The sequence below is a fragment of the Neophocaena asiaeorientalis genome, unplaced genomic scaffold (genome assembly GCF_003031525.2).
Source record: "Neophocaena asiaeorientalis asiaeorientalis breed wild unplaced genomic scaffold, Neophocaena_asiaeorientalis_V1.1 scaffold132, whole genome shotgun sequence".
Classification (NCBI taxonomy): domain Eukaryota; kingdom Metazoa; phylum Chordata; class Mammalia; order Artiodactyla; family Phocoenidae; genus Neophocaena; species Neophocaena asiaeorientalis.
Genome location: NW_020173393.1, coordinates 2848855 through 2876616, shown reverse-complemented (window position 1 = coordinate 2876616; position 27762 = coordinate 2848855). Strand labels below are relative to the sequence as shown.

Genomic DNA, 27762 nt, shown 5'->3' with positions numbered 1-27762 from the left:
ACTGTGCAGGTGAAATGAGGTGATGCATGTAGAGTGCTTGGGTTGATAAGTGCTTGCTGTGCTGTTGTTTACATTATTGTCATGTTATGACCTTATGGCTAAAAACAGAGACTCTGGAGCTGGTCAGCCTGGATTCGAATCTCAGCTCCACCACTTCTAGCTAGATGACCTTGGGCAAGGTCACTTAGCCTCTCCGTGCCTCAGTTTCCTCCTCTGTTAAGTGAGGCTAATAGGATTATTGTGAGGGTTAAATGAATTGATGGTGCCTGGACACACAGGAGTGCTATGTAAGTGTTTGTTCAATAAATCATAATGTGTTCCCTTCTGCCCTTAGAGGTCCTTCTGGAGAAAAGTTAGAAAATAACAGCTTCAAAGAGAGACGAGCTATTTCCAGACACTGATTTATAAAAGGAATGTATTTCTATAACACCAGTTGTCCTATTTGCCTTTTAGAAGATTTGAGAGGCAGAATGCGTTTATAATGGTGGAATCTTCGGCAGGTGGCTGGCCAGATTCGAGCTATCTGGGGGCATGGCCCACTTCTGGTGCCCTTCCACCGAGCCTGACCTTGGACTGGTGGCTTTTCTGGCACGGGCCAGGGGTGGGCCAAGGGGAGGAGGAGGAAAGGAGCTCCCGGGATCCCCCTCGCCCCTCCCCCAGCCAGTGAGTAATGACATTCACGGGGATGGGAGGGAGGGAGCGAAGGAGAGGGGCAGGCTCGGCGAGGCCATGTGATGCTGGGCGAGAGAGAGCCGCCAGCGCCGGAGCCTCCTTCTTTCTTCCCTCTGATTTCGGGCTGTCATGGCGACCCCCAATAACCTGACCCCCACCAACTGCAGCTGGTGGCCCATCTCGGCGCTGGAGAGCGATGCGGCCAAGCCGGTGGAGGCCCCCGAAGCACCCGAAGCGGCCAGCCACGCCCATTGGCCCAAGGAGAGCCTGGTTCTGTACCACTGGACCCAGTCCTTCAGCTCGCAGAAGGTAGAGCCCGGAGGGAGCAGGAGAACCCGACCGATGCACCAGGAGGCGTGGGGGAGGGGATCCGGGAGGGCTTAAGGGGTCTGAAGACCTGGTGAGAGACTGGAGGGTAGAATCGGGGGCTTCGGGGCCCGGAGGATGGGGGAAGCTGGGCTGCCCTCCCGGGAGGTGACTGGCCCTGTCTTGGGCCCCAGGAGCACCGTCCCTAATTCTAGGAACACCCGTTCTGCCTCTTTCCCTCCCAGAAAGACCCGGTCTGTTGAAGAGCTGTCCCGACCCCCGCCCTCCTGTCCCCATGCCACAGGCCTGCGGGTCAAAGCTCCTCTGCCCTTCTGCCCGGCTGGGGGCCTTCTGATTGGGGCTTGAAGGGTCTGACCCTAGCCCTCCCCCCACCTCACCCCCAATCTTGAGCTGACAAGGAAGGAGTTAACCCATCTCCTCAAACCAGCTCAGCAGGCCCGTAAGGTCTGTGCTTTTCGCTCTTAAAGGCACAGACGGCCACACGGTCCCATCTCAGACTCAGGGGAGCTAGAAGGCGGTTGGGAATGCAGCCTGGTGTTGAGTTATCGGGGTTCCCGCTTCCTGGGGGTGAGGTCCAAGCACTGAGCCTGCAAGACCAGGGGCCTCTAGGAGCGCAGTCTCTCACCCTGGGCTGTCCTCTCTGTGGGGTACGAATTCAGCACCATGGCCAGGTCCCAGCAGCCGGTCCTGCTGGAGCCTAAGGGTCACCCATTGCCTGACCCTTCGACTTCTCTTCTCCCTGGAAGATCCTTTCGTTCCATTCACTCCATTTTCCAGATGGAGAAACAGATTCCTTAAAGAGAAATGGCCTTGGAACCAGGCTCTTTGGTTTGATTCTTGGTCTAGGCTCAGTTCCATCATCTGGAAAATGGGATAATAATAACAATAATAGCAACTTCTTCTAATTGCAACCCCCTCTCAGGATTGCTGAGGGTTGTGGAACAGGCGGTACTGCTTAGTGTTCTACACTGGCACTGGTCAAACTTGAGCATACATTACTGGTTCAAGCACAGAATACTGGGTCCCACCCCAGAGATTTTGATTCAGCAGATCTGGAGTAGGGCCCAAGATGCTGCATTCTAACAGGCTACCAGGTGAGGCTGATGAAGCTGGTCCACTGATCCCCCTTTGAGTAGTTCCTAGTTTAAAGTACAGACTATGAGGCCAGAAAGTCCCCAGCAGGAGAGCCATCTTCTCCAATAATTCACCATGGAGTTTTTGGCAGGTCGCTTTGCTTCCCTAAAGTCTCAGTTTTATATTCTGTAAAATGGAGCTAGTGGCAGTACCTTCTTCAGAAGGCTATTGTGATGGTGAAATGAGATGATGCACAAAAAGTGCTGATCGCAGTGCCTGGCGTGGTGTCAAGGCTCTGTTCATAACGGGTGTTACGATATCACTAAAGTGCTAGGTAAAGGAGGGGTTGGAGTTAACCAAGGTCACGCTGGGACTCTTCTGTACATGCATGCTGAACACCTACTGCATGCCAGGCTCTATACAAGTTGCTGGGGGGTTTGGGAATGAATCAGACTGACCTCCAGATGCCAGGATGTCCTCCTCCCCAGAACCTCAGGAGCCAGGCCCCCCCCAGTGACCAGGAGGTAGGAGGGTGGCCCTTCCCATCACCATTTCCTGAGGGAGCCTCCTGAATATTCCTTATTCAGCATGAGCTCAGGGCTAAGGTGGCCCCTTAGTCAGGGATGGGACCACCCACTGCAATCCCATTTGTGACCAAACCTCTGACCAAGGCAGCCTAGCATTCTCCTGCCTCTCCTACCAGGGCCTTCCCCTTGCCCAGGGGCCTGTGGTGGGTTCTAGAGGCAGTGTAGCCTGATGGAAAACACATGGGCTCTGCAGTCAGATGGTCCTGGTTCCAGTCTCATCTTGAGTGCTTACTGGCTGTGTGACCTTGGACAAGTCACTTCACCTCCTCTGTGCCTCAACATCCTCATCTGGAAAAGGGGACGTTTACATCCGACCCTGTAGGATTCCTGGGGGACTGAAAGGACAGGGACACGTGTTAAGTGTCTGGCACACAGTATGGGCTTAGCAGGTGCATTTCCTTCTTTCGCATCAGTCCTAGAGGGCCTTGCCTGCATGCAGAGGGCCCTCCCAGACATGGCAGAAGGGAAGTAAATGACCTCTACCTGCCACCCTGGCCTTACTTTTCAAGCTCTTGGGCACTGGCGCCCCAGCCCTGTCCATGCTGCCCTTGACCATTTACCACCCCCTCTCCCACTCCCAGGAGGTCCACAGGCGAGAACTGCACATCTCACTACTCCTCTGCTCAGAAGCCTACAGTGGCTCACAAGTCCTTCCAGGAAAAAGCCGGAGTCCTCATAATGGCCTCAGGCCCTACTGCAGGATCTAACCTTGCCTGGGTCATGGACCCACTCATCATTCGGGGGAAGCCTATGGACTTTTCTCAGAATAGTACTTTTAATTGAATAACATCAAATACGTAGGAGTATTAGATTAGAAGGAAAACCAATCATACTGAAGTAAAGCTATTGACATATTTTCAAAATAAATTTGTTACATAATAATATGTGTTTCTGCATTAACCCATAGTATCACATGACCTAGTGGCAGGACTAATAACTGCTGTAATGCTGAAGTCGTGACGGATGTAATTGCAGCAACTGTGAAGTGATGAAAATATCTGCTTCCTAGTGGTGACAATATTACAGGCACTGCTAACACCACCATGCTTTGTTGCCTACACTCATAATTGAAGAGAATACTAAGTGTCAGCTTGACATGACTGAAAATAAACCTATAATTTTCCCATCCTAGTTTGAGGACTCCCTGAATTTATTCATAGACCCCTGGGTCTAGGAGTCTCAATTAAATGTCCCTGTGCATGACCCTTTCTGACCTCCTCTCCTTTTGTCACCTCCATCCATCCTGCTACAGCAGGATGGCCACCTCACCATTTTTCAAACATGTCAGACATGCTCCCACCTCAGGGCCTTTGCACTGGCTGTCCCCTCTGCCTGGATCCCTGTGTGGACTACTCTCTCTTTGTTCTTTGCTCAAATGTCACCTTCTCAGAGAGGCCTGCCCTGATGGGTCGCCCTACTTAAAATTGCCCTGATGCCCTGGCACCCCCAATTTCCCTTACCTTGCTCTATTTTTTCTTTTTTCTGATGAACTCACTATCTTTTGACACACCATCTCATTTTAACTGCTTCTCATCTGTCTGCCTCCACCAGAATGTCAGCTCCCTGAGGGCAGGGATCTTTGTTTTGTTCACGGCTGAGTCTTGAGCACTTAGAACAAGACCTGGCACGGAGTAGGCACTCAATAAATAAGTGTTGAAAAGTGGCGCATTTGTAAGCCATAAGATGTTACATAAAAAAGGCATTTGATTCTGTAGGCCTAAAACTGGTGTAAGAAATAAAGCTTATTAATTTTTTTAAAGTATTTGTGATAAATAAACTAAGACTCAGAGACTCTAAGTGTCTTTTACAAAGTCACACTGCAACTAAGTGGCTGGGCAGAGACGTCAACCCAGCCCATCACAGTTTTCTCATAAACAAGGGCCCGGGTGAGGGGGGACAGTACCTAGCCATGACAATGAAGCACCAGTGGGTGACTTTCAGGCACCCACAGGGGGGATAGTTTGCCCAGAGTTGGCTAATGTCTGGTCACACTGAGTGGTGACCACCTAAGTCTGGCGCAGTTCCAGGAGGCAAAGAAGGCAGATGGCCTTGGTGGCTGCACGCCCTCCCCCTGGGCCTGGCTTCCTCCCCCGCCCCCTCCCCTGCAGGATGGCGCATGGCTCTGGCCTGCAGCTCAGCTAAAGGAGAAAGTCTCCTTGGCTGCTTGCTGGTGCGATCCTGAGGCAGCTCCAAGCAGGACTGTTGTTCCTCTAAAGACAGTCCCCTCCCCAGGCAGGAGCCCCACCAGGCACCCTCACTGGAGTTCAAGGGCAGTGCCCAGGGAGTGGTCCCTGGGAGCAGATGCCCTGCCAGGATGGAAGGCCAAACGTCTGGACCCGCCAACGGCAAAGGCCTGATTTAGTTTCTGTTTCCGTCCGTTCAGAGATCCCAGCTTGACCCAGACGCAGGGTGGCTGGGCAGAACCTGCCAGGAGGATGCCAGGGCAGGCAGGAAGGGAATAGGAACTGCCACCTAGGTATGTACAGGGGTCATCGATGCTTAACAGGAATAGACCTTTGCCTCTCTCAGGGGTGCCCTCTCTTTCTCCTGGGCTGGAGCTAGAAGTAGGGAGGAGCAGGTGGGAGTGGAGCTTGCCATCCTTTTGCTGGGGGACCTTAGACAAGTCTAGCCTACTTTCTGTGCCTCAGTCCACAGGCAGGGGATAGTTGGGCTAGGTGATCGTTAACCACCTGCCAGCTCAGAACTGTTGGGCTGGGTCAGGAGGCTCTCCGTTCGCATCTACCAGGCCATATGTTTGTCTGGGACCTCCTGGAGATTAGGGAAAGACTCAGGAGGGGCCAGGCCCAGGACTCCCTGGAAGGATCCCCCGGGGCAGAGAACACTGGTCTGAGAGTCAGGAACCATTGCTTCTAGTTTTAGATCTACTGCTAAATTGGCTGTGTGGCTCTGGGTCAGTTAGTTGCCCTCTCTGGACTTTCGTTTTCTCATCAGCAAAAACGGGAGATAGTCTCTGCTCTGCCCTCCTCTGGAAGGCTATTGTGAGCATCCAACAACCAGATGGGAAGGTGTCTGGGGACGATAAAGGGCTAGGCTGATGTTGGCAAATTATTTTTCACTTCACTTTGTTTCTCAAATAATTTGAGAAATTTTGCTACTGATCATGGTGATGATAAGAATTTCTGCAAATTTCATGGCCAGATTCACGTTTGGAGGACAGGCTGAGAGCCCAATCCTGATAATGAGAATTATGAACTAAGCACTCTCTATATACCAGACACTGTGTTGGTGCTACTATTAATACTTCAATTCTGCAAATAAAAAAACCATGAAGCCCAGAAAGTGTAACGAATCCGCCCAAACTCACACAGAAGAGCCAGAAATCCTATCCCAGGTACGTCCAGCAGTGACACCCAGCCCCGTAACCACCAGGCAGCTCTGCCCCTTGTCCCCAGGGCAGAGCTCTGTTCCTCCCACCACCAGACCCCGGGGATGTATCTCCCCATCCCGTACCCCAGGGGCCCAAGAGTGGGCTGGAAGCAACACGGTCCCCTCCAGTGTGGGACCTCTGACCTCCCTCCCCGCGCGCCCCGCCCCACCTGGGCAGAGTGTCCCCGTGTGTCCGCCCGCCTTCCCTGCTCTGACCCTGGCGCCTGCAGGTGCGGCTGGTGATCGCCGAGAAGGGCCTGGCATGTGAGGAGCGGGACGTGAGCCTGCCGCAGAGCGAGCACAAGGAGCCCTGGTTCATGCGGCTCAACCTGGGCGAGGAGGTGCCCGTCATCATCCATCGCGACAATATCATCAGCGACTACGACCAGATCATCGACTACGTGGAGCGCACGTTCACGGGAGGTACGGCGGCCGCACGGGCCCAGACAGCGCCCCAGAACCTTGGGAAGCCTGGGCAAACCCCGCGGGCCCGGGCTCCCCCACAAGGAACCACGGGCTACAGGCAGGGCTCAGATGCCCCCCAGGAACCACAGAGCATGGCCACAGGTCCCCGGGGACCCCACAGATCTGACCCCCCCTCCCCGGTACTGAGGGAAAGGGCATGGCCCAGACACCCCCCTTGGAGCGGCTAGGGCTATAGCCTCCTTGCCAGGGGCCTCTGGAGTCATAGGCTCGGCCACAGACACTCTGGAGCCCATCAGGCATGAACGGGACCCAAACCCCCTTCTAAGTCCCCACAGACAGGATCCAGATCTCCCGGGGATGCCAGGGCTCAGCCAGGACCCAGCCCCCTGAAACCCTGTAAGCATAGTCAGGGCCACAGGCTCTTCCGGAACCCCACAGACATGGGCCCGGATACCTGAGAACTTTGCAGACATGAGCAGGGCCCAGCACCCCAGAACCCCACAGAACCCTATGTCCTCCATCCCTCCTTCCCTCCCTCTGGCCTCGCTCAAGTCCAGAAGCTCAGTGCCCATGGCAGAGGCTGCCGATGCAGCTGAAAGGTCAGGGCCCGGACATGCACTGTTTTAAAAGAATATGAATTAGTTGCGAACATTTAAAAACCAAGGAGAGTGCAATTTCAAACATCCAGGTTTCCAGCTTCTCTCCAAGTCTGGCAACACTAGGCCTAGAGACCCACCTGGCAACAAGCCCGGGCAGGTGAGGAGTTGCCCCTCAGGGGACGGCTCAGCAGGGCTCCAGTGAGGAGAGGTAGGCGAGCAGGATCACTAGGGTCCCCTGTCAGCCTGGTGGGGACTTTCTCTCAAGAGTCAAGGAAAGGGGATGGGCCCCAAACTTCTGGACATGTCGCGGTTCCGGGATGCTGAGGTTGGGGGATGGGATGCCAGAGGCTGGCCTCTCTGAATCAGGGGGGCGGGAGGCCCGACACAGGGCCCTGCGTGGCGCCGCCCAGCCCCCGGCCGTGCCCCGCAGAGCACGTGGTGGCGCTGATGCCCGAGGCGGGCAGCCCCCAGCACGCACGGGTGCTGCAGTACCGTGAGCTGCTGGACGCGCTGCCCATGGACGCCTACACGCACGGCTGCATCCTGCACCCCGAACTCACCGCCGACTCCATGATCCCCAAGTACGCCACGGCCGAGATCCGCAGTGAGTCCTGGGGTCGGGGTCGGGGCGCAGAACCCTAGGGTAACCCGGTCTTCGCCCACCTCCTCCCTCTTCCTCCCATTCCTGTATCTCTTACTCACTTTCTTCCCTTTAACTCTCCTCTTCCCCATGGATATCCCTCTGCCTCTGCCTCTCTCTCCATCCCTGTGTCTGTCTCTGTCTCTCTCTCTCTCTGGCTCTCCATCTCACTCACCCTGTTACGAGCTGAATATGTCTCTCTCCCTCTCTGGCAGTCTCTCTCTCTCATTCCCTTCTCCTGCCCCCTCCTCTTGTCCTGCCATCCCATACAGAGGCCATAGGGCTATCTGTCCCCCTAGAGGCTTGCCTGTCCGTGGGAGCTGGGACACCTCCCCACAGGCATCTCAGCCCCAGACACCTGGGGTTGGCAGCCCAGGGTACTGAGTGACATCAGGGCTGGCATCACCAAGGAAGATTGCCCAGATATTGCAAGGCCCCGGGTCTCTGAGTTCTGATTCAAGCATCCCCATATACTGTCCTAACTGCCAGCCTGATTGTGCCCACAGCCTACTTTATCCTTTCATTTTTTTCAGTACTCAGTAAATAAGTGTTGGATTAAATCAGATCATCCATCAACAACTGTTTACAGACTTTGGTCCAGGCTCTGTGCAGCCACCATGGGGTCCAATACACAGATGAAGCATGATGATTCCAAGTAGATAATAGGTGCTCAGTAAATGGTCACTTCCTCTCTCTCAAAGGAATGAGGCTCACGTCCAAAGGTGGGCCAGGTTGTGGCACTCGATTTTGTCTCTTTAGAGTGCCCTTGAACAGGACTCAGGACATATTTATGTTGTCCTGTCCCCATTGAGTCAACAATATTTAACAACATTTATGAACTCTCCTATGACCCAGGCCCTGGGCAGGGGGCTGGGGACAGAAGGGGACTGTCACAGCTTCTACCCTCCCAGGGTCACAGTTTCATGGAAGCAGAAAGACAAATGACCAGATGATTACAATGCAGGACTAAGTAAATTTGAACAACCTCTCAGGAGGGCAGTCTGGCCCTCTATATCGAGTATTAAAAGGCCCACACTTTGGAGACTGTCCTGCAATGACACTGGGATGTGTGCGCCAAAGAAGTACGTACAAGGATATGCATTGCAGCATAAGGGGTAAAAGCAAGAGGCTGGAAATAACCCAGTTGACCGTGATTTGGGGACTGGGTAGATAAATTCTGGTACATACAAACAATGAAATACTGGGCAGCTGTTAAAAAAATAACAGGCATGTGGAATGCGCTCTAAGATATATTAGTAAGTAGGAAGAAAGTGAAGGGCAAAAAAATGCATCTAGTGTACTATCATTAATATATGTAAAAGGGGGGTCGAATGGATACACAGGTGCTTGCAAACACAAGGAGTACTTCTGGAAGGACGCATGAGAAGATTGGGAGAGCAGAACTAAGGGACTGCAGATTGAGAGGAGAGAGATTTACTTTTCACTGTACGTTCCTTAATATTGTTTGAATTTTTAAACAAGCATGCATGTATAATCTATTCAAAACTAATTGATTTTGGGACTTCCCTGGTGGTCCAGTCGTTAAAACACCGTGCTTCCATTGCAGGGGGCATGGGTTTGATCCCTGGTCAGAGAACTCAGATTCCGCGTGCCACACAGTGTGGCAAAAAAACAAACAAACAAACAACCCACACTGATTAAAAATTTTCTAACCTAGTACCAATCAGTGTTATGATAAGGGGAACATAGAGGCAGTGGGGCCAGAGAAGATGCCCATCCCAGTCCAAGAGATGTCCAAGTGGGACTGGGACCCCGGGGAGAGGGCAGGCCAGGTTTGGGTCCCACCACACACCTGGCCCACCATGTCCCATACTTACTGGCTAAGAGTTCCAGAGAAATCCTTCCCCAATCATGGAACAGACCTTAGGATCTTATCCCACGTAATGCTTCCACCTCCTCTTGTAAAACCCGCAGCTTACAGCTAGACTTTTAATGTCAGATTATAGGACACTTTGTCTCTCCCATTAAGTATAATTCTCAAGGTGCTGCCTTGAGTTCCATCATTGATCCACATTCCATCACCCAGGCCTTTTCAGCATCTTTAAAAGGCCAATTTCCCAGGAAAGGTGGTCAATACGTCCCTGAATCTTCAGGAAAGTTGCCTCACCAGAAGTGGAAGTTTCAAGACACCAAGCTCTCTTATAGTTTTTTTAAAACAAGTTTTTCCCTGTGGATTACAGTGAGTGAGCTCTAGACTGAGAATTGGACAGATCCTGATTCAAAATCTGCTTGTCATTTACTGGTGTGGAATTTACTAGCCTCTCTGAATCCGTTTCTTCACTACAGAAAGGGGTGAGGGAGACGTTCACTGAAGCATGAGCTTGTCCACATTTAGGGTGATATTCATTTCCGGCAAACTCCTACTCATCCCCTAGAGTCTCCTCCTCAGTGAGGTTTCTTGACCCCTTGTGCCCCAGGCAGGTGGCCCTCTGGGTCCCACAGCATTCTGTTCACTCTTCATTAGAGATTGATCATGCTATGTCGTAGGTATCTCTTTTATGGTCTAGGGCAGGATGGCATCTCATCCATCCCTATGTCCCAGCCTGTAATGACATAGTGTCTCCTAGTTATGCCTGTTGATATTGTTACTTCCTGGACTAGTGTTTGAATGGGACCTATTCCAAGTTGTTGGGGGGAAGGGAAAGGAAGAGTACCAGGTATCAGAAGAACGGGACCTTTCCTATTCTCTCCCCAGGACATTTAGCCAACGCCACCATGGACTTCATGAAATTGGACCATGAAGAGGAGCCCCAGCTCTCTGAGCCCTACCTTTCTAAACAGAAGAAGCTCATGGTGAGTGACCCCAGGTCTGCTCATTCCCCTTTCCCACCATCTTTTCCATGGAAAAGAAGAACTGGAAGAAGCTGGTTCTAAGTAGAGAGTCAGCTGATGACATGAAATGGGAAAACCACTGGTTTGCTTTCCCAATCCTGTCTCCTCTGTCATTTACTGGCTCTTTGACCTTGAGCAAGTCACTGTTGCCCTGGAGCCTCACTTTCCTAATGTCTTAGGTTGTGTCCCTAAGAGCAGAGCATTGGACAGAGGTTCTGGGGTAAGCGAGGTATTGAGGGAGTGCTCTGCGAGGTATTGAGGGAGCGCTCTAAGGAGAACCCAGTAAGGATGAGATAGGATGAAGAAGGGGCTAAGTTCACCTGATCCCACAGGGAGCCCCGGAGGATAAACGGTGCCACAAAGTCGATCCACCTTGAGACAAAGGGACAGACTTTTATACCCTTATATCAGCCAATCATTGACCTATTTATTTCCCAAGTATTTCCAGGAAACTCCTCATTGGCTGAGAACAATTCTCTGGAGAAGGGGAAAGCTGTGAGCCACTGTCAACCAACTCTCATGGCAGCTGGTGTACGAGAGTACCAGCCCCATGAAAGGGATCTGGCCAGGACAGTCAAGCTCACAGGACTATTGTGAACACCAGATGAGGATCCTTTGTAACAGTGGGGGTATCCTACACACTTAAGGGGATATAAGGAGACTGGGTTTGCAGAAGGGGATTTGGGCCAAGAGTCTTCCATCCCTGGTCATCCTTGCTCTATTGAGGCCAACTCAGCTCCTCTAGCACCTGCCTGTCCTGCCCCCAGGCCAAGATCCTGGAGCACGATGATGTGAGCTACCTGAAGAAGATCCTGGGGGAGCTGGCCATGGTGCTGGACCAGATCGAGGCTGAGCTGGAGAAGAGGAAGCTTGAGAACGAGGGTGGGTGCCAGTTCTGGGGTAGGTGAGTGCTGGAGCCCATCCAGCCCACTCTGTCCATGACAGTCCCAGCATCTTTTCCCCCAAAGGTCTTAGAGGACCATCCAGGTGGTTAGGATCATGGGCCATGGAGTCAGAAAGACCTAAGTTTAAGTCCTAGCTTGGCCACTTGCTAGTTGAATGACCCTGGGCCACGTGCTTCACCTCCCTGGACCTCAGTTCCCCATCCATAAGATGGAGATAATAATAAGACCGACCTCAGAGAGATGTTGAGACACCGCATGAGATAATATATGTGGGATGCTTAGATCAGCGCTTAGCACACAGTATTTAATAAAGGCTATTGAAGATGATGATGGTAATGGTGGTGGCGATCGCTATCCACTACACCATCTCCCCTTTCCCCGACTGAAGGACGGATTATGGCTCCTTCATGCTGTAGGAACCAGACATCTAGGCTCACCCGGACTCTCTGACCTGGACTCTTTCTGTTCTCAAGTGCCTCTCTTCTCTGGACGCTGAGCACGCCAGCTACATTTCCACCTCCACACCTTAGCTCCTGCAGCTCTTCCAGCCTGGAGCGCCCTCTCCTTACCACTCTGCTCCTTTTTGCATCTATACATCATCCTTGCCGCCACCCTTCTTCAAATTTCATTCGGGACCTTCCCATTTTGCTCTATTTTAGGTACCCTGTTAGTCTGGTCTCCTCAACAATGCAAATTTGTGGAACCCATTCAACATGCACTGCTACGCTCATAGCTTCACACACACGCACAGATGTCTGTGTATGTGGGAAGGTTGTGGAGCACAGTGTTCTAAAAGATGGGTTTAGAGTGAGACAGATATGAGTTAGGGTCCTAGCTTTGCTGCCTATACCGCGTGACTTGGGCAAGTTCCTTTCCTTATTGGGGCCTCAGTTTCAACATCTGTGAAACAGGATGGTAATAGTAGAATTTAAAACCTAAACTCCATCTTGTTGAACTCTTTAAAAAATGAAAAACACTCAGCACAGGGCCTGGAACATACTAGTTAATTACATATGACAGCTAAAGGCACATGCATTCTCCAGGTGAGAAAACTAAGGCTCAGAGAGATAAAGTGACTCGCTCAAGGTCACACAGCTCTTAAACGGCATAGTTGGCATAAGAACAGGTTCCCTCTCAATGGGTATAATGTTCTTCCAGCATTTCACAGCTGAGGCCTCAAGCAAATGGCACACACAGATACCTAAGGTCCTAAACAGGAACACTGTCACGCATGCTGAAGCCAGCTGCCGTAAATCCTTTCTAGAAAAAAGCGGAGTATGGCTAAATGAGTAAAAACAATGCATACCTCAAGAAGGAACTTTCTCATTTCTATCAGAGAGGGTGCTGGGAAGGGGCCATTACAGAAGAGTGTTCAGGGGCCAATGGAAGTAGCTGGACCACATGTTGCCCATCATCCAGCAGGTTAAGCCAGGCTCTTCATATGATGGTGGTCACAGGGATACTGAGAGCAGCAAGAGAGCAAAGCCCCAAGGTGCAAATATGTTTTAAGCCTCTACTTGTGTCACATTTACGAAAGCCCCATTGGCTAAAGCAAGTGACATTGGCAGAGCCAGGATTAAAAGGGTAGAGGGTTGGACTCTGCCTCTTGATGGCAGAAGCAGTACAGCCTTTGCAAAGGGGCAAGCGTGCAGGAATGGGTGGAATTTGCAGCCATTTTTGCAATCTACTCAGGGGTGAGGTGTTCTGATTTTACTTTTAAAAGTACTCTGGTTGCTGTGAAAATGGATTTCAAGGGAGACAGAAGCCCAGATGAGATGGTGGTGGCTTGGACTGAGGTGGTGGCAGTGGAGATGGGGAGGCATGAAAGGCTTGAGAGGTATTTTGGAGATAAAATGGGCAGGAACTTGCTGAAAGGTCGAGGGTATTGGAGGGAGTGGAGTAAGAGGGGATAAAGGAATCAAAGATGACTCCTGAGGTTTTGGTCTGAGCTACTGAGTGGTGCCATTTCCTGACATGGGCAAGGGGGACCCAAGAGTTCAGGTTTTTTTTAGATTCCGCATGTTAAGTGTCATCCCCAAGAGGGGATGTCACATAAGCCATTAGGTATTCTAGTCTGACTTTCAAAGGAGAGGTCAGAATTTGGAGATGGAGATTTGCAAGTCTTCAGCATATACACGGTGATTAAAGCCGTAGAATTGGATGATGTCACCTAGAGGGCAGTGGAGAGAGACAGAAAGAGGAATCAAGACCTGCTTATTAGTTATTTATTGCTTATAACAAACTGCTCCCAAACTCAGCGGCTTAAACAAACAAACAAAAAGCATTTGTCGGGCTTCCCTGGTGGCGCAGTGGTTAAGAATCCACCTGCCAATGCAGGGGACACGGGTTCGAGCCCTGCTCCGGGAAGATCCCACATGCCGTGGAGCAACTAAGTCCATGCGCCACGACTACTGAGCCTGTGCTCTAGAGCCTGCAAGCCACAACTACTGAGCCCGCGTGCCACAACTACTGAAGCCCGTGCGCCTGGAGCCCATGCTCCACAACAATAGAAGCCACGCAATGAGAAGCCCGAGCACTGCAACGAAGAGTAGCCCCCACTCGCCGCAACTAGAGAAAGCCCGTGTGCAGCAACGAAGACCCAACACAGCCAAAAATAAATAAATAAATAAATAAATAAATAAAAACAGGCAGCAGGCTAGGTTTGAGCTGAGGGCCATAGTTTAAAAAAAAACGAAAAAAAAAGCATTTGTCATATCACACATTTTCTGTGAATCAGAAATTCCGGAGCAGCTTGGCTGAGTGTTTCTAATTCAGGGTTGCATGATGCAGGGATAGATGCATCTATCCCTCCCCCCAACTCTTCCCCCGTCTCTAAGTCAAGCCGTTAGCTGGGGCTGCAACACCCTGAGCTGAAGGGTCCACGATGGCTCATTCACGTGGGTCTTCACTAGAGGTGTCAGTTCCCCACTGCTGCTGGCCGGAGACCTCAGCTTCTCGCTACACGGGCATCTTGTTAGGGCTGCTTGAGTTTCTTCACAACACGGCAGCCGGCTTTCCCCTGAGCAAGTGATCCCAGAGAGACAGAAGCAGCGGAAGCCACATGATCTCTTATGACCTACCCTTGGAAGTCATTCTGTCATTTCTGCTACATTCTATTCATTTGAAGCAAGGCATTAAATACAGCCCATATTCAAGGGGAGAAAAATTGGGCTCCACCAAAGAGATAAGTATCAAGTAATATGTGAGCGTATTTTTTTCTTTTTCTAAATTGAAGTATAGTTGATTTACAACTTTATATTTATTTATTTATGGCTGTGCTGCATGGCTTGCGGGATCTTATTTCCCCCACCAGAGGTTGAACCGGGCCCTGGGCAGTGAAAGTGTGGAGTCCTAACCACTGGACTGCCAGGCAATTCCCTACAACGTTTTATTAGTTTCGAGCATACAGTGTAGTAATTCAGTATTTTTAGATTGTACTCCATCAAAAGTCATTACAAGATAATGGCCATAATTCCCTGGGCTATATATACAGTGTATCCTTGTTGCTTATCTATGTTACACATAGTAGTTTGTATCTCTTAATCCCACACCCCTAATTTGCCCCTCCCCCTTCCTTCTCCCTTTTGGTAACCACTAGTTTATTTTCTCTCTCTCTCTCTTTTTTTTATGGAAAGGCATTTTATTTTAAATATAGCAGTGTATACATGTCAATCCCAAACACCCAGTCTATCCCTCCCCCCAACCCTTCCCCCGTCTCTAAGTCTGTGAGTCTGTTTCTGTTTTGTAAATAAGTTCATTTGTATCATTTTTGTTTTAGATTCCGCATATAAGCGATATCATACGATATTTGTCTTTCTCTGACTCACTTCACTTAGTATGATAATCTCCAGGTCCATCCATGTTGCTGCAAATAGCATTATTTCATTCTTTTTAGTGGCTGAGCAATATTCACTAGTTTATTTTCTATATCTGTGACTCTGTTTCTGTTTTGCATATACATGTGTTTACATTATTTTTTAGATTCCACAGAGAAAGACAAGCACTGTTTCGTATTTTAAAACTACCACATCTGCCCCGAGGCTCCCCCTCATTGAGAGAAGGGTAAAGACAGACGAGCTGGCAAAGCTGATGGGACACAGTGGCCAGTGAGGCGTGAGGACTCCTGTGTCATAGAACCCAGAAAGGATTGTGTTTTAAGGAGGGAGAACAGTGTCAAATGCAGCTGAGAGGCTGAATAAACCAAGGATAGGAAAGCGTCCCTTGGGTTTTGTCCCATGGCTGTTGGTGGTGACCTTGCCAAGAGCAGTTTCACTGGAATGTGAGGGCAATGGCTGAAGAGTGAATGGGAGGTGAGGCGTGAAGATGGCCAGTGTAGACAACCCTTTTGAGAAGTTTCGCTGTAGAGGGAATAGAGAAATGGGGTGGTGTCTGAAGAAGGCTGTGGGGCAAAGGGAGGAATGTTTTCAAGATAGGAGATACAACAGCGTGTTTTCAGGCCGGTAGAAATGCCTCAGTGGAAAGGAGAAATCAGTGATGCAGGACCAATGAGGATTGAGAAGGTGTGCTTCAGGCAGGGTCCCCAGGGGACACACAGGGCACCCTCAAATTGGGTAAATCAAAGAGGCCTTCATAAAGGGACTGTTTACAGATGTGTGGGCGGGACACAGGGAAACCACAAGGAAAAGTGCAGTACCTGGACCTGGGGTTGTGAGCGATGGGGGCAGTTTCAGGAACCAGGACAAAGAGGGCCACCTGACAGGAGCTGTGACTTTCTGGGTTCGATCCCTGGTCGGGGAACTAAGATCCTGCCTGCTGCCTGGCGAGGCCAAAAACAAACAAATAAGCCAGCCCGTGGCAACCTGCAGAGAAAAAACTGAGGGAAGTAAGACTCTGACCTCACCCTCGCCCACCATCCTATCTCCCACCTCTGCTCCCCATTGGCCAAACACCCCTGGAGCCAGAGGGCACGGAGTCCCATCAGTGTACCCGTCAAGTTGGCCTCCTGGGGGGCGCAGAGCAGCGTGGGGAGGGGAGGAGAGTGGCTCTAGAAAGGGAAAGGGAGCATGTGCAGCGTTGGGTGGGTGCAGAGGACCACGCAGGGCCTGACCTTGAGCGTAGGTGGCTCACACCCTCCCTTGTGTCAGCAGGTGGTAAATGCAGGGGCCTGGCGTTGTGGGTTTCATGGTGGGGGGTAAGGGCTTTCATGTCTGAAGGTTCCTGTTTTCTGAATGAAGCATGAGGTGACGTCATCAACAGAGAAAACCACCGGGTGCGAGGAGAGAAGATGAAAGATGTGCATCTCTCTGCAGGGGGCGGTGAAGCGAGCATCCCCCAGGGCTGCTACAGGACTGCTACAGGACCCGGGCAGGGCTGCCGGCCCTCCCGGGCTTTGTGGTCAGGATTTAAAGTGTAACTGGTAAGGGTAACTGTCTCCGGCACACTCAGCTGGCAGACTTGGAGAAGGCACAAGACAGGGTTCATCCAGGGCTGCGACTTGGCAAAGGGAACCCACAGCTGCAGGAGCGGGGGAAACCGAAGACCTTCTGTTGACATGCCAGATAGCTAGCTACCCGTGCCCGTGGACGTTATGCAGTCATGGCTAGCGGTATTTGCCTACAAACAGAAACACAGGAATGGACGTACTTAAATAGCGATGTACACTTACACACTCATGAACATCTGTCTGCAGGCAACCACCAAGTGCACGTGGGCATACACTTCACTTATGCATGTGGCAATCCCCCCACTGCATGGACACAGATGCCCATGTGTGCAGCTGTCTACATGCTGATACACAACCAGTTTCATGGATTTGAGCAGGCATTCACATGGGTAAACATACACACCATGCTGGATGCAGACACATAGGTCCCCACACATACCCAAATAAAAATGTACCCATTGAAAGAGGCCTACGTGTCAGTGGAGATACATACATATGTATGATGAAGTACTCTCTCAGGTAGATGTCTTACATTTGACAGCAGCTTAGATTTGTTGAGAGCCGGTGCCCTGTACTCCCTCGTTACCAAGGATAAACTGTTCTTGAACTAGCTAAGACTAGTCCCTTCCCTTGTGTACTTGATGCCACCCACGCTCATCCCTTCAAGGACACCACATCAGTAATTCTCTCCACTCTCTCCTGTAGCATCACCTCCTCTCGGCTCGATCATTCCCATCAACGTGCTGTTTTCTTCTTGTGGGGAGTTTCTTGCCTTTTGGGAGGTCTGAGGTCTTCTGCCAGCCTTCAGTAGGAGTTCTGTAGGAGTTGTTCCACGTGTGGATGTATTTCTGGTGTATCCGTGGGGAGGAAGGCGATCTCCGCGTCTTACTCTTCCGCCATCTTCAAGGTCCCCCCTGTACTGTTCTTTTATGTGATCTGGCAGGCAGATTCTTAACCACTGCACCACCAGGGAAGTCCCCCAAACACTCTTGACCCATCTCACATTATCGGCATATCCCTCCCATGACAGCAAAACTCCTTGAAAGGGTGACCTTTGCTCACCGTCTCTGATTCCTCTCCTCCCTTTCTTTCTTAGACTCCCTCCCAACCAGGCTTTCAGCGTCAGCATCTACTCCCACTGTTCTTGTCAAGGTCACCAGTCGCCAAATGCAATCGCCAATTCTCAGCTCCTTTTCTGTGACTTCCCGGCAGCGTCTGAGGTCAGCTGAGCACTATGTCCTTGGAACACTTTCTTATCTTGGCTTCTGGGACACCACACTCACCTGGGTCGTCTCCCACCTCACCGGCTACTCCTTCGCCCACTCCTTCACTGGTTGCTTCTTGTTGCCCAATATCTAAATCTTGAGGCCCCGAAGCTCAGTCCTTGGTTCTGTTCTCAGCTCTGTCTCCACTCACGCCCTTGATGATGCTGTGCACCTGTACCTCTAACTGCAGACACATCATCTCCCCTCAGAAGTCTAACAGGCATCTGGAAGATTCCGTATTCAAGAATAAACTTCTGATCAGTGCCTTCATTACACTTTAGCTCCTCCTCCCCTGAGACCGTGAGCCTCTGGAGGGAAGACATTTGTGTCTTGTCATGTCTTCATGCCCAGCACATACTACCAGATAAACATTTGTTGGATGAATGAATGAACATGAGGACACAGAGTGAAAGAGGCAGGCTCAGGCTGTGAGGGTGAAGGGTATTAGACTCATGGAATTTCTGAGCTGAAAGGAACACCTCTACAAAAGGGCAGAAGCAAGCTTCCCAAGAAAGCAGACCTCACCGGAAGTGGAGAGGAAGGGGAGAGCATTCCAGGCATGGGGTGCAGCAGGGGCAACGGCTCAGAGGCCAAAATGGGCGTGGCTTGCTTGAGAGGAACAGTGGGCAAGTGGGCAATTTGTGAGAAGTGAAGATCAGAGAAGTACTGGGTGGGCCAAAAAGTTCGTTTGGGTTTTTCGTAAGATGTTCTAGAAAAAAGCAAACGAACTTTTTGGCCAACCCAATACATTGGAGCTCATCCAACTACTGAAAGGGCTTAAAAGCCACGCAGAGGAATCTGGACATTAATGTGTAGTCACTGGGGAGAATTTCAGGTTGTTGAGCCAAGCAGTGATGAAGGAGACCAAAGGGGCTCCAGAATTTCAAGTCTAGTGTTTCCTAAATACACAGGCTAATTTTAGATGTCACGTGACCATGGCGATACATGATATAAAACCACACGATGAGAATTATTCTCTTAATTCTGTTGATTGTATTAAAGAAAGGGTGTTAGTATGATGCTAGCATTTAATTCCCATAGAGGGGTCATGTATTAATACCTGCCCTTTTCTTCAAACAAATAAATAAGTCTTGGGCTCAGGGATTTTGGGCAGGCAGTAGTATCCAGCTGGAATTTAATAGCATTTGTTTTGTTTCTTGTTAAATGTACTTTCATCATTGCACATAGGTTATGGCAAATGATACTCTTAGTGATAGTTTCTTTTCTCATTCATCACTCATTAAGTAAAGATTTAGTGAGCCAGGCACTGTTCTAGGTGCAGGGGATACAGCTGTGAACAAGACAGACCCAAATTCCTGCCCTCATGGAGCTTCCATTCTGGTAGAGGGTGGCAGCCAATAAACAAAGTGAGCATGTACAGTATATGGTGGAACACTGGGGAAAAGTTGTATGGAAGAAAACAGAACAGGGGAGGAGGACAGTGACTGCTGGGATTGGGGTTTCAATTTTAACTGGGTGGTCAGTGAAGCCCCCCGAGAAGACGGCACTGAGCCAAGACCTGAAAGAGGTGGAGGAGTAAGCCCTGTAGCTCTGTGGGGGAAGAGTGTTCCAGGCAGAGCGAACAGCAAGTGCAAAGGCCCTGGGGTGGGAACGTGCCTAGAATGAGGAACTGCAAGGAGGCCAGTGTGGTTGAAGAAGGGTGAGTCAAGGGGGGGGACTTCCCTGGCGGTCCAGTGGTTAGGACTCAGCACTTTCACTGCTGTGGCCCTGGGTTCAATCCCTGGTTGGGGAACTAAGATCCCGCAAGACATGAAGCAAAAAAAAAAAAAAAGAGTGAGTCAAGGGGGAAAAGGTAGACTCCTAGGTCTGAAAGGTACCTGGGGGCCAGATCACGTAGGACCTTTAGACCATTAGAAGGGCTTCAGCTTTGACTACGACAGGGGGTCATTAAAGGGCTTTGATCAGAGAGAAGGACATGATCTGACTTAAGATTTAACAGGAATCCTCTCTCTGCTGTGCTGAGAATAGACTCTAGGGAGTCAAAGGCAAATGATACTGGTCGTTAGGACCAGGATGGTCACATCGGAGGTAACATCTAACTTCGGATGTATTTTGAAAATAAAGCTGATGGGAACTGCTGACAAAGTGTATGCGGGGTGTGAAAGAAAGAGAAGGATTCAAAATGGCCCGCGTGCTTTTGGCCTGAGGGGCTGGAAGGATGGAGGTGCTGTTACTGACGTGGGGATGAATGTGGTGGGTTTGGGGGTGACGGTCAGTTTTGGACATGTCGCGTTTAAGATGCACAGCGGACTCACAAGTAGAGCTGGAAAATGGGCAGTGGGGTATACGAGTCCAGAGTTTAAATACATATATTTGCATTTAATAAGTCAGTTGATTTAAAGAAAACAAATAATAGAGGTAGTATATGCATCTGGCAAAAATCATGAAAAAAGTGCAGGAGTGGGTGACCTTGGGGGAACACTATAGCGGGCAGACAGAAGCCAGAGGCGTCACTGAGAGAGGAGGGCGTGTATGGCGGAAGAAGAGCTGACCCCTCCCCTCCCCCATCTCCTGTCACTTCCATTCTAGGGCAGAAATGTGAGCTGTGGCTCTGCGGCTGTGCTTTCACCCTTGCTGATGTCCTCCTGGGAGCCACCCTGCACCGCCTCAAATTCCTGGGACTGTCCAAGAAATACTGGGAAGATGGCAGCCGGCCCAACCTGCAGTCCTTCTTTGAGAGGGTCCAGAAACGCTTTGCCTTCCGGAAAGTTCTGGGCGACATCCACACCACTCTGCTGTCAGCAGTCATCCCCAACGCGTTCCGGCTGGTCAAGCGGAAACCCCCATCTTTCTTTGGGGCATCCTTCCTCATGGGCTCCCTGGGTGGGATGGGCTACTTTGCCTACTGGTACCTCAAGAAAAAATACATCTAAAGCCAGGCCCCGGGCTTGGTGTCTGACTGTTGGTGTCTCTGTCCTGTGTGATTCCCAGTGAGCTCTCAGTAACGCACCGTCTCATGCACACTTGGACAGCCCCTCCCACCCCTTGTTTGGAGCAATTCTATCGTCAGTCTGAAAACATTCCATAGTTTAGGAGTAGATGTTGCCAGTGCCGTGAGTTGAGGCCACGGTTCTACTGAAGGAGAGAAAGAGTGAGTGGGAGAGAGAGAGAAAGAGAGAGAAACAAAAACACGAATGCCTTTTTTTTTTCGATTCAAGGTCTCAAGATGGAACTGTGGGGACTGGTTAGGATCCAAGGTGAGTCCCAGGTCATTTCATTCACCAGGGCCCAGATTCTGGGAGGTGCTGGGGGCTCGGAGGGCCTGACCCCTCACCTCCCCTTCCCTCTTGCCCAGGGAACTCTTCCACAGGACAAAGCCAACATCAAGACTTGACTCTTCTAAGCGCTACCTCCAGGTGGGGCTGGAGATCTGGAGACCCCACGGGAGGCCCCTGAAGACTGGAAGGGGCTTCAGTCTCCTCTTGGAAGTGAACTGAGACAGCACTGGCCGAGCCAAGGCAGTGACTTCCAGCCACAGGCCATGTCTGGGGCCGACGCCATGAGCACACCCTCCCATTCCCCTCTTGATTTGGCCAGTGTGCTCTGGTCGGGCACTTTACTGGAAGTCCCTGAAGGCAGTGTCCATCCTCCTCTTCCCACCCGGAGCTGAGTTTTCCCACCATGTGAGGTGGACTTTCAGGAAAAGCCACATTGATCTTCTCTCGAAGTTCAGCCCTGGCCGGAGAGCAGGGGTGGGTCTGGAGGTGGATGTCCCTCCTCCAGCCTCTGCCAAAGCCATCTGTTAACGTCTGCCTTCCCCTTCACTCTCGGGGCTCCCCCCACGCCCTACCATGCCACGCAGGGGGGTTTCCGCGTCCACGCTGCCCGTCCTTGCGGCGTCTCACTTCCCTGTGCCTTTTGCATGTTGGGAGAGGGTCTGGGTGTCACTGCCGCTCATGCTTAGAAACCACTGAAAGCCCCCAATAAAAGCATCAAGGAGGAGCAGCTGCTTTTCATTTCTAAATCTGTGTTGCCCATCTAGTTCTCATTTCCAGAGTTTGGGGCCAGAGGGGTGGAGGTACGACGTTGAGACTCAGTGAGTCTGACTCTCACCAACGTTTTGACCATTTCACTTCTGGTGAGAAGGAAGAGATGACTGATGGCTGCTTGGGGGGCCCAAGGCTGGATCTGGGGAGGCCGGGTCTTTTGTTTTGTTTTCTGGCTGTACCGCATGGCTTGAGGAATCTTAGTTCCCCAACCAGGGATCAAACCCGGGCCCAAGGCAATGAAGCTCTGAGTCCTAACCACTGGACTACCAGGGAATTCCCACAGCCAGGTTTTATCCAATAGGAAAGGATAGACAGGATGTTAGAGCACATGTCCAGTACTTTAAGGCCCGGCTGTTGAAGAGGGTCATGTGACTTCCACACGCGGTCCATGGGTGAGAATTTAATTACCAGGCTTCACCCAGCTGCAAAGGAGGCTGGGAAATGTAGTCTGTGATTGGGCAGCCTATTGCTAAGGAAGGAGAGAACAGATCCTGGTGGACAGCCAGCAGCCTCTGACATAAGGAAGCACTGAATGGGAAGAGGCCCAGGTAGACTGCTGGAGAGAACCATAGACTCAAAGACTCCACAGGCCCCACCTGCCAGTTCCACATGTGCAGAAACTGAGGCCTGGGAATGGGCATGTGTCTGGTTTGGTCAGGATCGCACAACAAGTGAGCTAGAGCTAAGTGTCCTTTCCCTGGTCCCTTTCTGTCTCGGAATGTCATGGAGAGCAGCTCGGGTGTGGAAAAGCATCAACATGCGTACGTTTACTCAGGATCCATCAGCAGCTGAGCCTTCTACCAGGTGCCATGGAGGGTTGCAGAGATGGACAGGGTGTGGGGCTGAGTTCAGTCTAGTTGGGAAGACAGACACCACCACCGCCAGGACTGCGGTAATGGGCGCCCCCAGTGTTTACAATGCTAAGAAGGTCTATCCCACATTCACAGAAGGATGCCTGTTGGGGAGGACGGTAAGGGCTGCTGAAGGTCATATCTCCTTCAGCTCATTGGCTGCTCACTGCCAAAGTCACAGAATCATCTGCCCGGGCCATTCCAACGTTATCTCCAAAGACCTGTTTGGTCCTTCGCTAGCAACCTGGGCCCACATTGCCTAAAACCCTCAGTTTTCTCATCTCTAAATGGAGCTAATAATAATAATGGCAGCCGTCCTTTGAGTACTAACCAGATACTAGGAAATTCACAGAAATTATTTCTAAGTCTGCAAAGCATAGCTTTTTATGTCTCACTGATGAGGAAACAGAGGCTCAGAGAGTTAGCACCCAAGGTACAAGTGGTAGATTGGATTTTTGGATTCCCTAATAGGGTTATACATCCACAACCCTTGCCATGTGACTCTGTAGCACCTCCCACCGTGGGTGGAGTTTATTCCCTGCCCCATCAGGGTACTGTCCATGTGACCAGCTTGGGCCAGTGGACTGTTAGTGGAAGGATGTGATGGGAGTAGAGGCTTTAAACGTACCATGTGGGTGCCTCAGTGTTCATCACGAGAAGAGCAGGCCCCAGGTAGTTGCTGCCCTTTTCATCTGGACCTTAGAATGAAAGCAGAACAGACCTGAGCCCAGCTTGTGGCCTCGAACCAAGGCCAGCTGGCCCACTGCCTGAAGCAGAGCTCACCAGCTGAGGCCAGCCCATATCTGCAGAGCTGCAGCTACCTGTGAGCATTTGCTGTCATAAACCATCAGGTTTGGGTGTTATTACTGCAATAGCTGACTAATACAGTAGCAGAGCTGGGATGAAGCCAAAGCCCTTCCTGTTTTCTCTATGGCCTAGGCTGTTGGGAACTACAGCTGAGAGAATTCAGTAAAAATGTCAGGCAGCAGGATTCCCTGGTGGCGCAGTGGTTGAGAGTCCACCTGCCGATGCAGGGGACACGGGTTCGTGCCCCAGTCCGGGAAGATCCCACATGCCGTGGAGTGGCTGGGCCCATGAGCCATGGCCACTGAGTCTGCGCGTCCGGAGCCTGTGCTCCGCGACGGGAGAGGTCACAGCAGTGAGAGGCCCGTGTACCGCAAATTGTCCATGTGACCAGCTTGGGCCAGTGGACTGTTAGTGGAAGGATGTGATGGGAGTAGAGGCTTTAAACGTACCATGTGGGTGCCTCAGTGTTCATCACGAGAAGAGCAGGCCCCAGGTAGTTGCTGCCCTTTTCATCTGGACCTTAGAATGAAAGCAGAACAGACCTGAGCCCAGCTTGTGGCCTCGAACCAAGGCCAGCTGGCCCACTGCCTGAAGCAGAGCTCACCAGCTGAGGCCAGCCCATATCTGCAGAGCTGCAGCTACCTGTGAGCATTTGCTGTCATAAACCATCAGGTTTGGGTGTTATTACTGCAATAGCTGACTAATACAGTAGCAGAGCTGGGATGAAGCCAAAGCCCTTCCTGTTTTCTCTATGGCCTAGGCTGTTGGGAACTACAGCTGAGATAATTCAGTAAAAATGTCAGGCAGCGGGATTCCCTGGTGGCGCAGTGGTTGAGAGTCCACCTGCCGATGCAGGGGACACGGGTTCGTGCCCCAGTCCGGGAAGATCCCACATGCCGTGGAGTGGCTGGGCCCATGAGCCATGGCCACTGAGTGTGCGCGTCCGGAGCCTGTCCTCCGCGACGGGAGAGGTCACAGCAGTGAGAGGCCCGTGTACCGCAAAAAAAAAAAAAAAAAAATGTCAGGCAGCAGATTTAAAAATTCAGAACAAATGCTGCTAGTTGTTATTGATTTTAGTCAATGCTATATTTAAAAAATTATATTAAAGACACCGAGCCAGTTCAGGTTATTGGGGACATGTAGAAGTTACAGTGCCCAGGCTTCTGAGAGAGACATTCACCAAGCAAAGTAAATCTCTTCAGTAAAAAGCAGTCCTCATAGGCACCCAATATTTTAAAGTTTAGAACTTATTTTCCTACCCATCATTTCATTAAATCAGTCAAAGACCAATGACGTAGAAAGAATCATCCCCATTTCATAGATGAGTAACAAGCCCAGAGAGGTTAAGTGACTTGCCTAAGATCACACAGCTGAGGGAATGATAGGCAGGATTTGAATACAGTCTGCTTGCTCCAGTCCAAGGCTTCTAATAACTCTAGATAACTCAGCTTCCATCCTGACCTGTTCAGCCCTGCATCACTCCCCAGCAGCATGGGGCCTGTGGCAGATGCAACATGCTCAGGAAATGCAAATGGAAGGCAAGAAGGCATGAAAGGAGTGGAGCTGGGAAAGGGTGACAGCAGCTTGATCAGACAGGGCCTGAATACCTTTGCTCCAGAAATTAAGATGTCAATCAGGGGTGGCTCCCAGGCTCCCCCACCTACTCACCTCCTAGGCACTCAGACACACCCTTGGGGAGCCATGCCCTGGCAGAGAAGACAGGAGAAGTGATAAGTCTCCCAACTCAGTCCCTCAAGTACGCAGTCTGGAAACCAGGGTCAGGCAGCCCTTAGCTTACCTGCAAGTGGACAGCACCTCAAACACCTACTTTACCTTGATGCAAAGGACCCCACAGGTACACGGATGTCCCTTCCCCTCAGCTCTCCCGGAAAACGCTTCTCTCACTCTCCCCCACCTCCTAGTTAGCCCTGAAACCAGACTATAGTCTTGGAGACTCCATTCATTCTAGAGGTCCTGGGACATGGCCTTCCACATTTGACTGTATGTTTTAACTACCTCTGAGTCAATAAAAATTAAAACACTGACATGTATGGGGTTTCTTTTTCCTGAATTTTTTTTTTTTTTTTTTGGCCACACCATGCGGCATGCAGAATCTTAGTTCCCCAACCAGGGACTGAACCCGTGCCCCCTGCAGTGGAAGCGTGGAGTCTTAACCACTGGACCGCCAGGGAAGTCCCTCTTTTTCCTGATTTTAAAGTAGTTATAGTATAGATGGCACATTAGGGACTTATTGTGCACTTGAAAGACTTTTATATAGTGCCTCCCATAGACTAGGTCCTGTCCTAAGTAAGCCCTTTTCAAGTATCAATTCATCCAATCCTCACAACAACTCTACAAGGTAGGTACTTCTATTATCCCCATTTTACAGATGAAGAAACTGAGGAATTTGTTCAAGGTCACACAGCCAGTGTGTATGGCAGAGGCAGAATAATCGCCTCCATCCTTTGCTTTTCTGAGTGTGTTATGTAAATCATCTCTGCCTGAGCTGGGACAATGTTGGGGTAGCGTAGGGGAACACTCCGCTTTTGACGCTTAGCACCCTGTTTGGATGTGCTCATTTCATTGCCTGTGCCTGGCTAGACTGAGGGCAGAACCGTGTCTCTGAATTAACACCGTGTCCAGCATAGTGCCCCTCACCTAGCGGGGCAATGGATGTCGAATGAGGTGAGCCATTATCCCCACCTTACCCTTCACAAAGAGGCTCAGAGATTCTGACCTGACCGAGGGCACACAGCTGTAAGTTCTGGTCAGCACGAACGCAGTCTTTCTGCCACCAGATTCTGTGCTAAATATAACACCATTTATTCTTTGTCGTGACTGCATTATATTCCTGATATGTTTACCATAGTTTATTTAACCAACTGGCAACAGTTAGATAAATCTTGACAACTTTGCACTACCACAAATAGCTGCAATAAAATCTTTGTGTTTATCTTTGCCCACCTCTAATCTTTGTGTTCATCTTTGCCCACCTCTAATCTTTGTGTTCATCTTTGCCCACCTCTATGAACATTCCCATAGCCTAAGTCCCTAGACTGAAATTGTTAGGTCTGCACATTTTTTTGGTTTGTTTTTGTTTTTGGCTGGGCCACACGGCTTGTGGGATCTCAGCTCCCTGACCAGGGACTAAACCCGGGCCACGGAAGTTAAAGCCTGTAATCCTAACCACAGGCCACCAGGGAACTCCCGGGTCTGCACATTTTAAGTTTGGATACGACAAGGTTACCATCTAATCATGTGGGACCAATTTACCATCTCCCCTCTCCCTAAGGTATGGGAGGACCTGTTTTCTACGCTGTGTGTGTTCAATTTTAAAACTCCCCAGAGGCTGTATTAGGGATTTCTGGGACAATTTCTGAAGGTGACTATACTGCATGGAGTTTCCCTTAACAGAATCTACCCTCTCCTTGGTATCGCAATTGGTTTGATTTTGGAGACCTTTTTAAAAAGACTTCTGCGGTTCATCCCTCTGGGAGCTAGGTCCAGCTCCCCATGTCCAGAAAGTCCCTATGAAGCCAAGCAATCAGGTCTAAATTGCATTAGGCTGTCGATGCAGAGAAAAGCAGGGGTATGATAAAGTGCACCCAGAGATCAGCTCCCCGATCACTCACCGGGAAGCCAGCTGCCACCTCAGCTGAGTGGGAGCTTCTTTTCACGTTGTTTCCTTAAATAAAAGTCATAACCAGCTTGGGAAGAACTTTTCATCAAGCGGAGCAAAGAAATAGAATAGAGCAGAAGAGTTGATGAGGTTAACCAGTCTGTGCCCATCATTTATCAGATAAGGAAGTTGAGACCCACAGATGTTGAGTGACTTGGCCAAGGTCACACAGAAGAGCAGAAAAAGCAGTGGTGGAAGCCAGCTCAAAGCCGGGCATTCACACTTCTAGCTGAGTGCTCCTTATAACATAGCAGGGCGCACCCAGGACCTCCATTG

At 50.6% G+C, this 27762-nt stretch overlaps 1 protein-coding gene across 3 annotated transcripts; it reads left to right on the top strand.

The window, feature by feature from the left end:
* Positions 1–801: 801 nt before the first annotated feature.
* On the top strand, positions 802–21060 carry GDAP1L1 (ganglioside induced differentiation associated protein 1 like 1). 3 transcript variants are annotated; one of them, XM_024746859.1, is made up of 7 exons: positions 802–981; positions 6278–6470; positions 7235–7236; positions 7439–7676; positions 10429–10526; positions 11333–11447; positions 20690–21033. In XM_024746859.1, exons 1-7 carry the CDS (start codon positions 802–804, stop codon positions 21031–21033), a joined length of 1170 nt encoding a protein of 389 aa, XP_024602627.1. The 3 variants fall into 3 exon arrangements, with proteins under 3 accessions (XP_024602627.1, XP_024602628.1, XP_024602629.1); XM_024746860.1 differs by lacking the exon at positions 7235–7236 and having other exon boundaries at positions 7503–7676; positions 20690–21060; XM_024746861.1 differs by lacking the exons at positions 7235–7236; positions 7439–7676.
* The last annotated feature ends 6702 nt before the right edge of the window (positions 21061–27762 follow it).

Coding starts and splice junctions, on each gene's coding strand:
- GDAP1L1 (XM_024746859.1), top strand. CDS start 802: ATGGCGACCCCCAATAACCTGACCCCCACCAACTGCAGCTGGTGGCCC. Junction 10,527..11,332: donor CTAAACAGAAGAAGCTCATG/GTGAGTGACCCC, acceptor TCCTGCCCCCAG/GCCAAGATCCTGGAGCACGA. Junction 11,448..20,689: donor GAGGAAGCTTGAGAACGAGG/GTGGGTGCCAGT, acceptor CTTCCATTCTAG/GGCAGAAATGTGAGCTGTGG.